This window comes from Rhinatrema bivittatum, chromosome 11 (genome assembly GCF_901001135.1).
Source record: "Rhinatrema bivittatum chromosome 11, aRhiBiv1.1, whole genome shotgun sequence".
Taxonomy (NCBI): Eukaryota; Metazoa; Chordata; class Amphibia; order Gymnophiona; family Rhinatrematidae; genus Rhinatrema; species Rhinatrema bivittatum.
Window position 1 is genome coordinate 52,444,893 of NC_042625.1, and position 15,982 is coordinate 52,460,874.

General features: G+C 45.1%; 1 protein-coding gene across 1 annotated transcript in view; it reads right to left on the reverse strand.

The window, feature by feature from the left end:
- BCR (BCR activator of RhoGEF and GTPase) overlaps nt 1-15,982 on the reverse strand; it is a 77,793-nt gene that overhangs the window by 15,527 nt on the left and 46,284 nt on the right. The window contains exons 16-17 of the mRNA XM_029572019.1: nt 13,937-14,068; nt 10,482-10,541 (exon numbers count right to left, since the gene is read on the reverse strand). Coding sequence (XP_029427879.1) covers nt 10,482-10,541; nt 13,937-14,068 — 192 coding nt within the window. The remainder of the gene's footprint in view (nt 1-10,481; nt 10,542-13,936; nt 14,069-15,982) is intronic.

Sequence of the window (15,982 nt, forward strand, 5' to 3'; positions counted from 1 at the left end):
AAGAATAGTTATTATAATCTTTACCAGAACAAAGGTAGTAAAATACAAAAGGAACACCAAGATGATTATACATATGTTCCCCCCTCCCTTCTCCCCCGAGAGTTGAGAAGAGAATCTTCTATAACATGAACAGTAACAGATTAGTACTCATCTAGGCATAGTACAGTATATATCTAAAGTGTACTTCATATCCCTGCAATCCAACCCAGTAATAATGTTAGCTTCAGCAATTAGCCCCAGGTAAGTATATGTATCCAATCTATGTTCCACTCCACCAATTCAAACAGCGACATCCATTTCTCATAGCTCTCCCATATTTTAAAAAAACTTAGAAATTGTTTTATGTTTATAAGCTGTAATTTTCCCTAATGTATGCATGTTCAGGACATATATGTTTGCACATCTTGTAAAGAAGGGGCCTGCGAGTCCTTCCACACTCGTGCTATAGCACATCTTGTCGCTGTGACCACATATTTAATTTAAAAAAATTATGAAAGGTGGAAACGTCCGGAAGTTCTTCATTCAACAAAGCTTGAAAAGGATTAAGTGAAATAGAAATTCCCAGAAGAGTGGATATCCAAGATGACACCTCCTTCCATAAATGCTGTATCTTAGCACACGTCCACCACTGATGAAAGAAAGTACCCTGTTCTTGACATTGTTTCCAACAAAGTACTGACAGAAACACACTTAAATTTTGACAGCTGTCATCCCCGGTTTCTTAAGCAGAATATTCCTACAGGTCAGCTCCTTAGGTTGTGCCGTCTATGTTCCACAAAAGATGAGTATGTAGCTCAAGCTAAGCAGATGATGACACGGTTTGCTCTGAGGGGGTACCCTCGGAAAGTTTTAAAGCGTGCATATAAGCGAGCACTGTTTGTGAATCGAGATCTTCTGTTTTTACCTAAGAATTCTAGTGAGGATGATTCAGTAAATTGTATTCTCCCCCTTTCTATCAGGAGTAAGGATGTTTCTAAGATCATTCGTAAACATTGGGAGGCACTGTCTTTGAACCGGCTTTTTCATTCTTCTCTTAGGTTCACGTATTGGAGGGGGAGGAATCTTAAAGATATGTTGGTCCATACAGCTCAGAGTCCTGTAACCTCTTTTGCTGGAGGTGGCCACAGACCATGTGGCCACTGTTCAGTATATTCTTTAACTATGGTCATTTCTAGCTTTGATCATCCTAATATACGAAGACCTTTGACTCCATAATTTTTCAGATTGTAATTCTGCCGGGGTGATATATATTATTAGTTGTCCCTGTAATAAATTATATGTGGAGAAGACGCTCAGAAAAGTGAAAACACGGCTAATTGGTTTATCATTAGCTGTTGCCTCTTCGAAACCGGAGTATCCTGCATCCTTAAGAACTCTGTAGGCCTCTTCCTTTAAACCAGCGATTATAATGCGATGGGTCTCTCCCTTCAGGGAAAAACTCATCCCAAAGGGAAATAACCAATGATACTTCACATTAACTTTGTGCAGGAAATCTGTGACTGTTTCAATTCTCACCTCTTCCTAATGGTGGTTGAAGAGAGGTCAGCAAAAATCATAATATCTTGGCCTTGCCAACTCCACATGGCTTGTTTGCGCGCAATCACGATTTTATCTTTGACCGCGAACTTGTGGTAACAGGCAATAATATCCTTAGGTTTGTTATTAACTCTGGATCCCATCACTCTATGAGCATGAGCAATTTTTACTGTCAATCCCTGCTCTGCTGGCTGTGCCGTTGCATCTCCTAACAACATTTCGCTGATCTGGGCCACGATTAGTACAGTCTTGGTATTCAGGGGACTCCGGAATGCCACGAAAATGCAGGATTTTGTCTACGGGATCGGTTCTCAAGGTCCTCGGCCTTTTCATGAAGACTCTCAACCTCCGATTGCATTGCGTTGAAACTTTCGTGGGACTGCATGATGTTCGCTTCCGCCCGTGTTTCCACTTCAAATATACGTCTGCCATCTTCCGATGTCTCCTTTGAGTTCCTCGATCAAGCTCATGATGTCGTTGGTATTATTTAAAATGTCTTTTTTCAGATCAGTGAACCATCTTTTCATCTCCGCTCTTGTTGGAAGTTCGCTGTCCGATATTGGTCCGTCAGTGTCTTCTCCCACATGGGTATCCGACCCCACCATCGCCAAATCCATGCTGGGGGCCTCTTCGTCCACAGCTGATTTTTGGTAGGAAAACTTCCTGAAATCTATAGTTTTCCACCTGTTCGACATCAGCCTTATTAGTTATAATTAGTCGGACCAGCTCGGCGAGATTTGGGCCTCAGATGGAATAGATGTGAGGAGATTCTATTTGTTGTCAGGAGAGGCTCTCGATTAGGCAGCCATCTGCTAGGGTGACGTCACTTCCTCCTCTAGACCTCTCATGATTTTAAACACCTCTATCATATTCCCCCTCAGTCGTCTCTTCTCCAAGCTGAACAGCCCTAACCTCTTTAGTCTTTCCTCATAAGGGACTTGTTCCATCCCCTTTATCATTTTGGTCGCCCTTCTCTGTACCTTCTCCATTGCATCTATATCTTTTTTGAGATGTAGCGACCAGAATTGTAGACAGAATTCAAGGTGCAGTCTCACCATGGAGCAATAAAGAGACATGACTACATTTTACCTTTTATTCACCATTCCCTTCCAACTGTTTGCTTTTTTGACTGCTGCAGTACACTGAGCAGACGATTTCAATGTATTATCCACTATGACACCTAGATCTCTTTCCTGAGTGGTAGCTCCTAATATGGAATCCAACATCGTGTAACTATAGTATGGGTTATTTTTCCCTATATGCATCACCTTGCATTTATCCACATTAAATTTCATCTGCCATTTGGATGCCCAATTTTCCAGCCTCACAAGGTCCTCCTGCAATTTATCACAATCTGCTTGTGATTTAACTACTCTGAACAATTTTGCATCATCTGGAAATTTGATTATCTCACTCGTCATATTCCTTTCCAGATCATTTATAAATGTATTGAAAAGCACTGGTCCCAGTACAGATCCCTGGGGCACTCCACTGCCCACCCACCTCTACTGAGAAAATTGTCCATTTAATCCTACTCTGTTTCCTGTCTTTTAACCAGTTTGTAATCCAGAATAAGGGATTATAAATTAGAAACAAACATGTGCACAAAAACAAACAGCAACAAGCCAGAATAAGAGCAGTCCAATGCTGGAGAAAAAATAAAATGCATTTCCACCTATATTGAGCAAAATTCAGAGATAAGAAAGTAAAATTGCTTACCTTGTAATAGATGTTATCCCAGGACAGTGGGATGTAGTCCTCACATATGGGTGACATCGATGGAACCCTGACACGGAAAACTTATCAAAGTTTCTAGAAACATTTGACTGGCACACTGAGCATGCTCAGCATGTCATGATATTCTCAGCCACAGGGGTCTCCCTTCAGTCTTGTTTGTAGCAATAAGTGGGAGCGAAAAAAATAAAATAATAAAATGTAATTGGACCCAACTCCGCGGAGTGGCGGGTGGGTTTCGTGAGGACTACATCCTGCTGTCCTGGGATAACACCTATTACAAGGTAAGCAATTTTGCTTTATCCCAGGACAAGCAGGATGCTAGTCCTCACATATGGGTGATTAGCAAGCTACAGGCTGAGTTATTCTTCTATTGGACCAACAGCACACAACTTGTGCAATGGCACAACAACTGGTGTACGGTTGGAAAAAAATGAGGTACTATACTGGAAATAAGTTCTTTAAGACGGATTGTCCAAAGGCTGAATCTTGTCGTTCTTCCTTGTCCAAACAGTAATGTGCTGCAAAGGTGTGAAGAAAACTCCAAGTTGCAGCTTTACAGATATCAGCAATAGGCACTGAACAACAGTGTGCTACTAATGTGGACATAGCCCTTACTGAGTGCGCTTTTACTCGCCCCTGGAGAGGAATGCCTGCGTTTTTATAGCAGAATTCGATACAATCAGCTAGCCAGTTGGAGAGAGTTTGTTTTCCCACTGCAACTCCTGGTTTATTTTTGTCAAAAGAAACAAAGTTGAGTGGATTTTCTATGGACTGCCATGCGGTTCAGGTAAAAAGCTAGCACACGTTTATAATCTAAGGTGTGCAAAACTCTCTCGCCCTGGTGAGAGTGTGGTCTTGGAAAGAAAGTAGGCAAGACTATGGATTGATTGAGGTGAAAATCAGTTATCACTTTCGGTAGGAATTTGGGGGTGAGTGCAAAGGACTACTTGGTTATGTAAGAACCTTGTGTAGGGTGAGTATGTGACAAGAGCTTGTAACTCACTGCCCTTCTAGCAGATGTAATGGCTACGAGGAAAAATACTTTCCAGGTAAGAATTTTTCATCACAGGAGTGTAGAGGCTCAAACTGGGATCGCATGAGCTTTGCTAGCACTAAATGTAGGTCCCATTCAGTAACTGGTGGTCTAATGGGAGGCTTAAGGTGAAGTAAGCCTCTCATAAACCGACTCACTAGGGTTGCGCTGTTATTGGTGCATCCCCTATTCTCTTATGGTACGCTGCTATGGCACTTAGATAAGAACATAAGAAAATGCCATACTGGGTCAGACCAAGGGTCCATCAAGCCCAGCATCCTGTTTCCAATAGTGGCCAATCCAGACCATAAGAACCTGGCAAGTATCCAAAAACTAAGTCTATTCCATGTTACCATTGCTAATGGCAGTGGCTATTCTCTAAGTGAACTTAATAGCAGGTAATGGACTTCTCCTCCAAGAACTTATCCAATCCTTTTTTAAACACAGCTATACTAACTGCACTAACCACATCCTCTGGCAACAAATTCCAGAGGTTAATTGTGCATTGAGTAAAAAAGAACTTTCTCCGAATATTTTTAAATGTGCCCCATGCTAACTTCATGGAGTGCCCCCTAGTCCTTCTATTATCCGAAAAAGAGTAAATAACTGATTCACATCTACCCATTCTAGACCTCTCATGCTTTTAAACATCTCTATCATATCCCCCCCTTAGCTGTCTTCTCCAAGCTGAAAAGTCCTAACCTCTTTAGTCTTTCCTCATAGGGGAGCTGTTCCATTCCCCTTATCATTTTGGTAGCCCTTCTCTGTACCTTCTCCATCGCAATTATCTTTTTTGAGATGCGGCGACCAGAATTGTACACAGTATTCAAGGTGCGGTCTCACCATGGAGCGATACAGAGGCATTATGATATTTTCCGTTTGTACAGAATATGTTTGTAGACCCAAATCAGAAAGGTGGCACAGGTAATCTAAAAGAAGGAGTGAGGCAAGAAAAGGGGTCAAAACCATTTTGCGTGCACCACTTGGTAAATCTTGTCCACTTTGAGTGGTAAGATTTATGTGTGGAAGGCTTTCATGAAGCTACAATGACTTCCGAGACTTGAGCTGAAAGATTAAGTGGTTGCAGAATTAAGCTTTCAACATCCAAGCTGTCAGAGCAAGAGTTGGCAGGTTGGGATGACGCAATTTGCCCTGATTCTGAGTTATGAGAGTGGGTGCTGTGCTCAGGCGAATCAGTTCTGATACAGAGGTTGAGGAGTATGGGAAACTATACTTGTTGAGGCCAGTACCGGGCTATGAGGATCATTGTTCCTCTATCCTGTTATAGCTTCACGACAGTTTTGGATATGAGCGGGATCAGAGGATACGCATATAGAAGACCTGTGTTCCAGGGGCGAGCAAATGCATCCCTGGGGAACGTTGGTCGACATCAGTGGAGGGAGCAGAATCTTTCCACTTTGTGATTCAGTTTGGACGCAAAGAAGTCTATGGCTGGGTGACTCCAACGCTGAAAGATTCTGCTCGCTACATCTGGATCCAGAGACCATTCGTGGGGATGGAAACGTTGACTGAGAGTCTGCTAGAATGTTCTTTATGCCAGCCAAATAAGTTGCTTGGAGATGACTGGAGTGCTCAAGAGCCCAGGCTCAAATCTGTACTGCTTCTTGACAGAGCAGATAAGAGCCTGTGCCTCCCTGTTTATGTATGACATTGCTACTGAGTTGTCTGTTTGTATCAGCACAGTTTTGTTCGAGAGGCAGTCTTTGAAGGTATAAAGGGCATAACGCATTGCTCAAAGCTCTAAGAAATTTATTTGACACTTTATTTCGAGCGTAGTCCATGTACCTTGTGTTTGAAGGTTAACGTGTGCCCCCCATCCCAAATTGGAGACATCTGTGGTCAAGATGACTTGTGGAGTTGATTGCTGGAATGGGAGACTAGCTTTTAAGGCAGCTTGATTTGTCCACCAATGGAGCGAAAGGCATAATTGGTGGGTGATTTGAACTGTGTACGACAGTGATTGGAAAGCTTGGAACTATTGAGATTTCAAAGTCCATTGAGTTCTTCACATGGCTAACGTCGCCATAGGGGTAACATGTACTGTAGAGGCCATGTGTCCTAGTAGCACTAGAAGTTGATGGGCAAAGGCGAACTGGCAGTGGGTTATTGAATTCGCCAATCGTGCTAGATTGTTGGCACGGTCGTTTGGAAGAAAAGCTTTCGCCACTGTGGTGTCAAGGTCTGCTCCGATGAACTTGAGGAGCTGAGACAGCTCGATGTGGGATTTTTGATAGTTGATTAGAAATCCCAGGTAGTGTAATAGACTTAGTTGCTTTTTAAGGCAGACAGAGTTCCCTGTCTGGATGGACTTCTGATTAGTCAATCGTCTAGGTAGGGAAAAACATGGATGCTGTTTTTTCTTAGATGTGCAGCAGCAACTGCTAGACATTTTGTGAATACTCGAGGAGCCGAAGCAAGTCCGAATGGCAGGACTCAATACTGGCAATGATGTTTTCCCATGACAAATCGTAGGTACTTGCGATGTTGTGTGGAAATGGGTGTGTGCATAAGCATCTTGAAGATCTAGAGAACAGAGCCAATCTCCTCGTTGAAGCAAAGGAAGAATGGTTCCCAGGGATACCATCCGAAACTTCTTTTTGAAGAAATTTGTTGAGATTGCGGAGGTCTAAGATAGGGTGAAGGCCGCCTGTTTTCTTTGGAATTAGGAAATAGCGGGAATAGAACCCTTTGCTTTGTTGAGACCGGGGAACTCGTTCGATAGCCCTGATAGTCAGCAGAGTTGAGAGTTCTACTTGAAGTTGAGATGTGATGACAGTGCTTATCCAAAGTGTGATGGGTGGCGAGTGCGGGGGTATTGTTTTGAATTATGGCTTATACCCATTGATCTTTGGTGATGAGACTCCATTGATGTTTGAAATGATGGAGTCGACCTCCTACTGGTAAGTGGGGCATATGATTGGAGGAGAGGCTTCTGTTCTCTTGATGTATTTCAAAAACCAGCTGCTGGACCAGTTTGTGGAGGTGGCTGAATTTTTGTCTGCTTTGGTTGGCATGGACGGTAGGAACGCGCTGAAGAAACAGGTGGATAGTACTTTCTAGGCCTATAGAAGGGCCTCCTGGTAACTCTTCTGGTAGGTTTTCGTATGGAAGAAGGCTGATCAGATGGTAATCTGGAGAGCTGACAGAGTGTCTCATGGTGATCTTTGAGTTGGGAGACAGTGTCCTGAATTTTTTCTCCGAAGAGATTGTCTCCAGTATATGGGAGATCTGCCAGTCTCTCGGACTTCTAACCAAGGTCCGAGGCCTTGAGCCAAGCCCACCTTCGTGCTTTGATTCCAGCTGCTGATAGACTGGCGGATGCCTCAAATGAGTCATAAGCCACCCGTACTTCGTGTTTGCCAGATTCAAGGCCTTTGGCAATCCAAGTATTTAGTGCCAGCTGCTGTTATTGAGGGAGGTTATTGGCAATATCTTGAACTTGTTTCCACAAGTTTTTGATATTGCATCATATAAAGCTGGTATGCCGCAATCCTTGATACCAGCATGGATCCCTGAAAAATCTTTCTTCCTAAGCCATCTAAGAACTTCTGTTCTTTTCCTGGTGGGGCAGAAGAGTGTGGTTTCTGTTTCCTGGCTTTTTTCCGAGCCGATTCAACGACCACTGAATGGTGTGGCAGTTGCGGTTTTTGGTAACCTGGGGCATATTGTACCAGGTATGTTGCATCTGTTCTTCTGTTTACAGCCGGTACAGAGCAAGGATGTTCCCATAATCGATGCTGAAGTTCCAGAAGCACTTCATGAATGGGTATTGCCATCACCTCCTTTGGTGCATCAACAAATTGCAACACTTCAAGAGTCTTGTATCCTCTTCAATATACAATTCAAAGGGAATTATATCTGCCATTTCCTTTATGAAATTTGCAAAGGACAGGTCCTCAGGAGAGGACTTCCTTCTCTCTTCTGGTGGAGAAGGCTCTGACTGTAAATCTTCTGTATCAATGTCAGTGTCTACATCCTCCCAAGGACTGTAGTGAGGTAGATAAGGTGACCCAGAAGGATCCAGTTTGTGTTTCGGAAGAGGATGCTTTGTTTTAGAAGCAGACTGATGGTTGAGTTGGAATCTGCTTTGGTTTCGGAGGCAGAAAAGGCATCGATGGGGAATCGAAAGGCATTGATGGCTGGCATCGCCCGATGGACCGGGTCATGATGGCATCGATGGATCAGGGAGTGGCATCTAAGATAATGTCTGTGCCCGGGGGTGTTGAAGGCCCGATGGCCCCAGGAAGGAGTCCGAGTCCCTCCCATCGTCCTCCGATGAGCCTGGAATTGGAATAGACGGAATCATCGGTGGATGTTTAGGCATCAATGGTGTCGATGGCCACATCGGGGGAGCTGTCTGTGTTATTGGTGTCTGTGCTGGAAAGCTCCGATTAATGTGTTGATTCTATTTAGAAGAGGTTGAAAAATCGACTGTTCTGGCATCAGTGCTGGCATGGAAGGAGGCTGGAATTTTTGGAATGCCTCGACGATCACCTGTTGGAACATGGAAGTCACTTCTTCCCTGGAGACTGGGACTGGGTCCACTGTCACAGGAGAAGTAAGACTGGCGCTACTGGCTCTTCCACGACTGAGCGTGGTGGCACAGTCGCTAACACAGATCCAGGTGGAGAGCACCTCGGTATCTCAGGTACAGAGGGGCATGGTGGCTCTAGTACCCAGACTCACTTCGGCATCGGCTCGATGTCCTTCAGTGCCAATGCGGATGCAGTTCCCTCCGATGGATCGGAGACAGAACGGTGTCGATGGTGTCTTTTTTCATGTTCTCTAGTAGATGTCGATGAAGATGCTATGGAAGATCCTGATGGGGGTCGGTGACAGACGGTCATCGGCCTTTTTCTTACCGCAATGTTTTTCAACAGATGGTGACAATGTCGAAGATGACAATGGAGTGAGTTTTTTTTAAACAGCTCCTCCATTTTATCCAACCGGGCACGCCTGTCCTTCAGTGTCATCTGGGCACAAGTTGTACATGCACGGACATCGTGGCCTAATTCCAGGCATAAACGCAAACGTTGTGTGGGTCGGTTATCGACATTGTTCAGATACAATTTGGACATTTTTTGAATCCTGAGGCCATTGTGAAAATACAGGCCGGGTAACGGTCGATGGCCTGTGGGTACCGAATAAAAGGTGACAGGAATCGACCGAAAAAACTGACTCAAAAAGTACTCACCGAACGGTATGTCAAAGGGAGACCTGAGTAGACAATTGTGTGACTGAAAAGTTATATTTTCCGTGAGGAAAAAAGTGAAGGAAAATCTCACAGAGCTCCTATCACGCGAGGCTTACAGCACCACGGAAAAAAAAAAAAAAAGAGACTGAAGGGAGACCCCTGTGGCTGAGAATATCACGGCATGCTCAGTGATATTCTCAGTGTGCCAGTCAAAAGTTTCTAGAAACTTTGACAGAAGTTTTCAGTGTCAGGGCTCCATCGATGATGTCACCCATATGTGAGGACTATCATCCTGCTTGTCCTGGGATAAATGCACATTCCCAATGTTGAAATCTTCCCCTCTAAAAACTGAACACACTTTTCTACTTTTGTTGTCTAGGTATTTATTTTTTCCTGATCTCATCTTCTCCCAAGTTCTTTTCCACAGTCTCCTTTCCATTTCTTCCCTTCATCTGTCTCTGATTTTTTCCATTTCCCTCTTCTCTGCCTATTTAATCGTAGCAAAAATGTCACTCCACTACCTCTCTCTTTCTAAACCAACAGTCCCTCAGTCTCTTTACTTCTTACATACCTACCAGCATTTCATCTGTCACTCTAACCTCCTCAGGAGCCCACCTACCCCCCCCCCCCCCCGACTCACTCCATCATCTGCTTCTTATTCACTGTCTTTTACCATCCCCTAGTTCCCCATTTTCACATTCTGCACTCATGTGGTGGGCCAGAAGCTCCCTTTGAGTAGTGGCTAAAGTCAAAGGGTAACTACCTGGAAGAGATACCCTATGCCTAGAGACAGGATTTAAGTTTCCAAAACAAAGGCGCTCCTAATATATAGGAGACACCATGCAGCATCTTTATACACTGCTACGCTCTATGGTGTTTGAGTAACAAGAAATGAGAGGCCGTAGCCAGAGAAGGGGGCTACAGCCTCTATATGCCCCAACTCATGCTCTGTGTACTCACGCCATTCATGGAAATCATGGTACGCTGCCAGTCTTTACCCTGCAACATCTGCGGATCCAACTGTAAGATGAGAGAGGAGGAGGAAAAAGGAAAATTAGTTCTTACCTGTTAATTTTCGTTCCTGTAGTACCACGGATCAAGTCCAGACCATGGGTTGAGCCTCCTGTCCAGCAGATGGAGACAGACCAAAACTGAAAGGGTATCCTATATCAGGACAAAGCCTACCCTGCAGCCCTTCAGTATAACCATTGTCAAAGCAGAAAAAAGGTACAAGGTCAAGCAAGTAACAGAATAACTAGTAATTTAGTGTAAACAATCAGAACAATAGAACAAGTGAATGAACTGTGTTACTAAAATGCTCTTGCATGACTTCCTCTGATCATCATAAAGATGCTTCCGGTGCCTGTAATGAAATTCCATGAGAGCCATGCAGAGACAAATTACTCCTATAAGAAGGAGAACAGGAAATAAATTTGAGCGGACAGAAAACGGGAGGGCATCTGGACTGATCCGTGGTACTACAGGAACGAAAATTAACAGGTAAGAACTAATTTTCCTTTCCCTGTATGTACTCGGATCAGTCCAGACCATGGGATGTATCAAAGCTTCCCTACAAGGGGTGGGACCTAGACAGTCCCACTCGAAGCCCCTGCGAACCAAAGGAACAACCAAAGACTGGCGCCTGAACGTCAAGGCGGTAATGACGAGCAAAGGTATTAGGGATTTCCATGTAGCTGCCCTGCATATTTCCTGTGGAGAGATCGACTGACTCTCTGCCCAAGAAGTAGCTTGAGAATGCAAGAATGAGCTTTCAAGCCTTCCGGGACCACCCGGCCCTTGCAGATGTAGGCTGAAGAAATCGCCTCCTTCAACCACCGAGCGATCGTAGTCTTAGAAGCTTGTTTGCCCCTATTTGGACCACTCCACAGGACAAAGAGATGATCAGGGACCCGGAAGTCATTGGTAACAGCAAGGTAATGCAACACACATTTAACATTGAGACGGCGAAGTTCACCGCCTCCGGACCCCGCAATATCCTCAGAAGAAAACGCGGGGAGCTCCACCGACTGGTTTACATGAAAGGAGGAAACTACCTTCGGCAAGAAAGAAGGTACTGTCTTGAGAGAGACACCAGAGTCTGAAAACCATAGAAAAGGATCTCTGCAAGAAAGAACTTGAAGCTCAGACACCCTCCTGGTGGAGCAAATGGCAACCAAGACGACAGTCTTGAGCGTCAAGTCCTTGAGAGTAGCCCGATGGAGAGGTTCGAAAGGGGCCGAACAAAGAGCCCGAAGCACCAAATTTAGACCCCACGAGGGACAAGTGGGCCAGACAGGCAGTTTCAGGTGTTTAGCACCCCTGAGGAAACTGACTACATCTGGATGAGAGGCCACCACCTGACCCTCTCAATGGTGCCCAGGAGGGAACCGAGAGCCAAAACTTGTACCCGCAACAAGCTGACAAAAAGACCCTTGGATAGTCCCCGTTGCAGGAAGGTGAGGACTACAGCGACCGAAGGCTAACGTGCCGAAACAGCCCACTCCTCACAGGTGTTTTCAAAAACCTTCCAGACCCGGACATAGGTCAGAGATGTAGATTGCTTGCGAGCCCTGAGCAGAGTGGAAATAGAAGCGATCCGCCTGGTCGAAAAATACGGGACCCTGCCGAAGAAGATGGGGCAGGTGGCCGAGGTGAAGAGGACCGTCCGTCGCCAGATTTACCAAATCCACGAACCATGGCCTGCGGGGCCACTCAGGGGCCACGAGAATGACCGGACCGCGATGGAGCTCTATTCTCCGGAGAAACTTCCCTACTAACGGCCACGCGGAAACACGTAGAGGAGGACGTCAGGAGGCCGAGGAAGAGCCAGCGCGTTCACTCCCTCCGAGCAATGCTCTCTCCCCCAAGAGTGCACCGGGCTATGATTGGGGGGTAAAAGCCGTGAATTCGGCTCCTCTGCCCCTGGAGAAGCAGAGCCTGCATTGGGTGAAATACCCAAAATGGCCGCCGTTCCCGTGATTTCTCGGGATGGGAACGCCCTGACCATGCGTCGGGGAGCCCGACCCTGGGCTCGAGTTACCTGCACTGCCGCGGAGGAGCCCTCCCCATCTGGAAGGCATCGGGAGCACACCCCATCTCTGGAGAGCCAGGAGGCCAGCTCTCCACAGGCCAGGCACAAGTTCGAGCGTGGCATAAGCAAAATACACACAGCCGCGAAGAAACAAAAAAAACAGCTGATAGGGGAGTCCCAGAGGAGAGGAGCAGATCAAACCCTGCTCCCTCCTACAAATAAAAATCTTCCTGCCTTCATTTTTTTTTTTTAACTTGCACAACAAAAGTTCAAAATTTGACTGCTTCCCCCACCCTCCCTTTTTTTTTTTTTTTTTTACAGAAAGTTACGGGGGAATGCGCTTCCCTGAAAGTGCACCCGAGGAATGAACGTCCCGGGGCAAGACAGCAGGCTAAGGGGGAGTGACTGGCACCACCAGTATCGCCCACAAGAAGGTCACCGGGAAGGGAACCTAGGCTGAGCAAATCAAGGGGCCAAGCCCCCCTAGGAACTCCAAGAGCGAGGGAGACAGGGCTGTCTCCCTGACACAGTAAATAAAATGACAGAAATTTAAAAGTTTTTTGTTAAAAAAAAAAAAAAAAACCACACTTGAAACAATACTTGCTTGAGCTTGCCCCAGAGAAAAGAATCAAAGAAGAAACCCCGAGGGGAAAAAGGGCAAGCTAATAGGGAACCACAGTGTGAGCTGTCTGGCATCTGCTGGAGACAGAAATACTGAAGGGCTGCAGGGTAGGCTCTGTCCTGATATAGGAAACCTTTTCAGTTTTGGTCTGTCTCCATCTGCTGGACAGGAGGCTCAACCCATGGTCTGGACTGATCGGGTACGTACAGGGAACTTTTTATTTATTTTATTTATATAGCAACACGGTTTACATTCAGGTACTGTAGATATTTCCCTATCCCTAAAGGGCTTACAATCTAAGTTTGTAGCTGAGGCAACGGAGGGTAAAGTGACTTGCCCAAGGTCACAAGAAGCGACAGCGGGACTCGAACCCTGGTCTCCTGGTTCGTAGCCCACTCATCTAACCACTAGGCTATTCCTCCTCCCTACTACAATTACAATATAAACATTAAGGGACAGCACCCTCCCACCTCCATCCTCTGGAATCTCAACACAAAGAATCTGTTTATGGGAATGGGTGTGAAGAGAAACCCCTCAAAACATCATTACTCCTCCCCTGTCACCGACGCCACACTAAAAAGCTATGGTCACTCCCTTTGATCCCCTTAGTACCCAATGCCCATCTGCTGTAGAAGGGGTGCTCTTCTCCTTGGCCCCCAGCCCTCATTCCCAATTGCTTCTTGCTTCACATCCCACCTCTAATGAAATCCATGTACACCTCGAGTACAGAGTGAGCTCAGGGTATCAAAGTCTGTATCTCACCTGCATCTGTCCTTTGCCCATGATTCGGTCCGTGGTCTCACCATCTTCCTTGGTGAACCTGGATTTATTGCAGCATTTCTCATAGCATAGGACTCGCAGAGTCTGTGAGCCTTCCAACTCAATTTCAAACTCCTACATTAGAGGAATAAGGAAAGCTGTAAGCCTATAGGGCACAATTGCTTTGCCATTAAGGACATGGCATACCACTGCCACACTAATATGGAGACAAAGGTGGACAGTGAAAAGGAGCATCCCCTTCACACCCACAGCTCAGGTTTGCCTTCCTCTCACAGGGCAGATGGTGCTTAGAATAATGACCTGGGAATCAAGAGACCAAATCCTGAATGTCATAGACATTCACTGTGACCAAGGGTATCAGGTGTCCTAACTTTACTGCCTTGCACTCCCTCCCTTCCCACTCAATTAGAAATTATACATTTATAACAAATTTTATATGAGAGAAAAAAAAAAAAAACGACACGAGGTGGTCAATATTCAGAGGCATTTAAGCAGATTACTCCAGTTATCTAGCTAAATGCCAACTTGAATATTTTGGGTACTTATCTGGCTGAATTACAGACTGATAATTCATTAGCTGTCTAAAAGTTACCTGGATAACATGGAGTGTTCCAAAGCGGAGTTAAGTTAGCCAGATAAGTTATGTGGCCAAGTCTGATATTCAGAGTTAACCAGAAAACATGACCAGAGTTAACTGGATAAAGTTATTCAGCTATAAACTACTGAATATCGCAAGAAACACTTGGAACCCATACAGTATTGGAGAAATTACTTACCTGATAATTTTGTTTTCCTTCGTGTAGACGGATGGACTCAGGTTATGCTTCCCTCCAGCAGATGGAGACAGATTTCAAAGCTGACGTCACCCTAGATACACCCCTGCAGTGACCTAAGCCCTTCAGTATTCTCTTCAAAAGCCACTGCGGACATACTATTGAAAAAACTTGATTAAAATAAGATTTAAAACTAAGATAAATAACCATAACTGTACTCAACCAAACACTGAACCTCAGTAAGAATATAGATGCCCTGATCTAGGGATTGGATGACTTACCTGTTGTCTCTTGGAATCGATATCCACTCCATGGAAAAATCCTTGGCACCATTCTTGGGCAGCCGTGGGCAGGATGCAGAGTCCATCTGTCTGCACTAAGGAAAACAAAATTATCGGGTAAGTAATTTCTGCATTTCCTAGCATGTAGCCAGATGGACTCAGGACGAATGGTATGTCCAAAAGCTACTCCCGATTGGGGCAGGAGGCTGCTCGCGGTCCGGTTAACACTGCCCTTCCAAAGGCTGAATCATCTTGGGCCTAGACGTCCAGGCAATAGAACCTGAAGAAGGTGCGAAAAGAGGGCCACATCGCCGCTCGGCAGATATCGACGGGAGACAGCAGTCTAGCTTCCACCCATGAGACTGCCTGAGCCCTAGTGGAATGAGCATTAACCTGAGAAGGTAATTGTTTTCCTTCCTCCACACAGACTCCCGTGACCACCTCCTTAATCCAGCGAGCTATAGTAGCCTGCGAAGCTGGTTCACCCCACTTCCTTCCATCATGAAGGACAAACAGGCAGTCTGTCTTTCGGACTGGTTCTGAAACTTCAATACCACACCAAAGTCTACTGACATTCAAATGACAAAGGCAGTATTCTTCTGCACCCTTGTGCTTATCTAGGGATGGCAATAAAATGGACCGATTCAAATGAAACTCCGAAATTACTTTCAGCAAGAAAGATGGAACGGTACGAAACTAACACTCCTGGAGTCATCTGGAGGAATGATTCACATGACAATACCTGTAATTCAAAGATACGAGCTGAGCATATCGCCACCAGAAACACCATTTTCTTTTTTTTTTGAAATTTAAGGTTTATTAGAGAAAGATAATACCAACAATACAAAACCATACAGCATCTGTGAAGCATGTACAATAACAAAATTGACAGTAGAATAGATGCAATAAAGACTTACAACAGATTCTCTGCTTTTCTCAGTTATTGTGTAAACATATCCCCCCCCTTCTGTTCC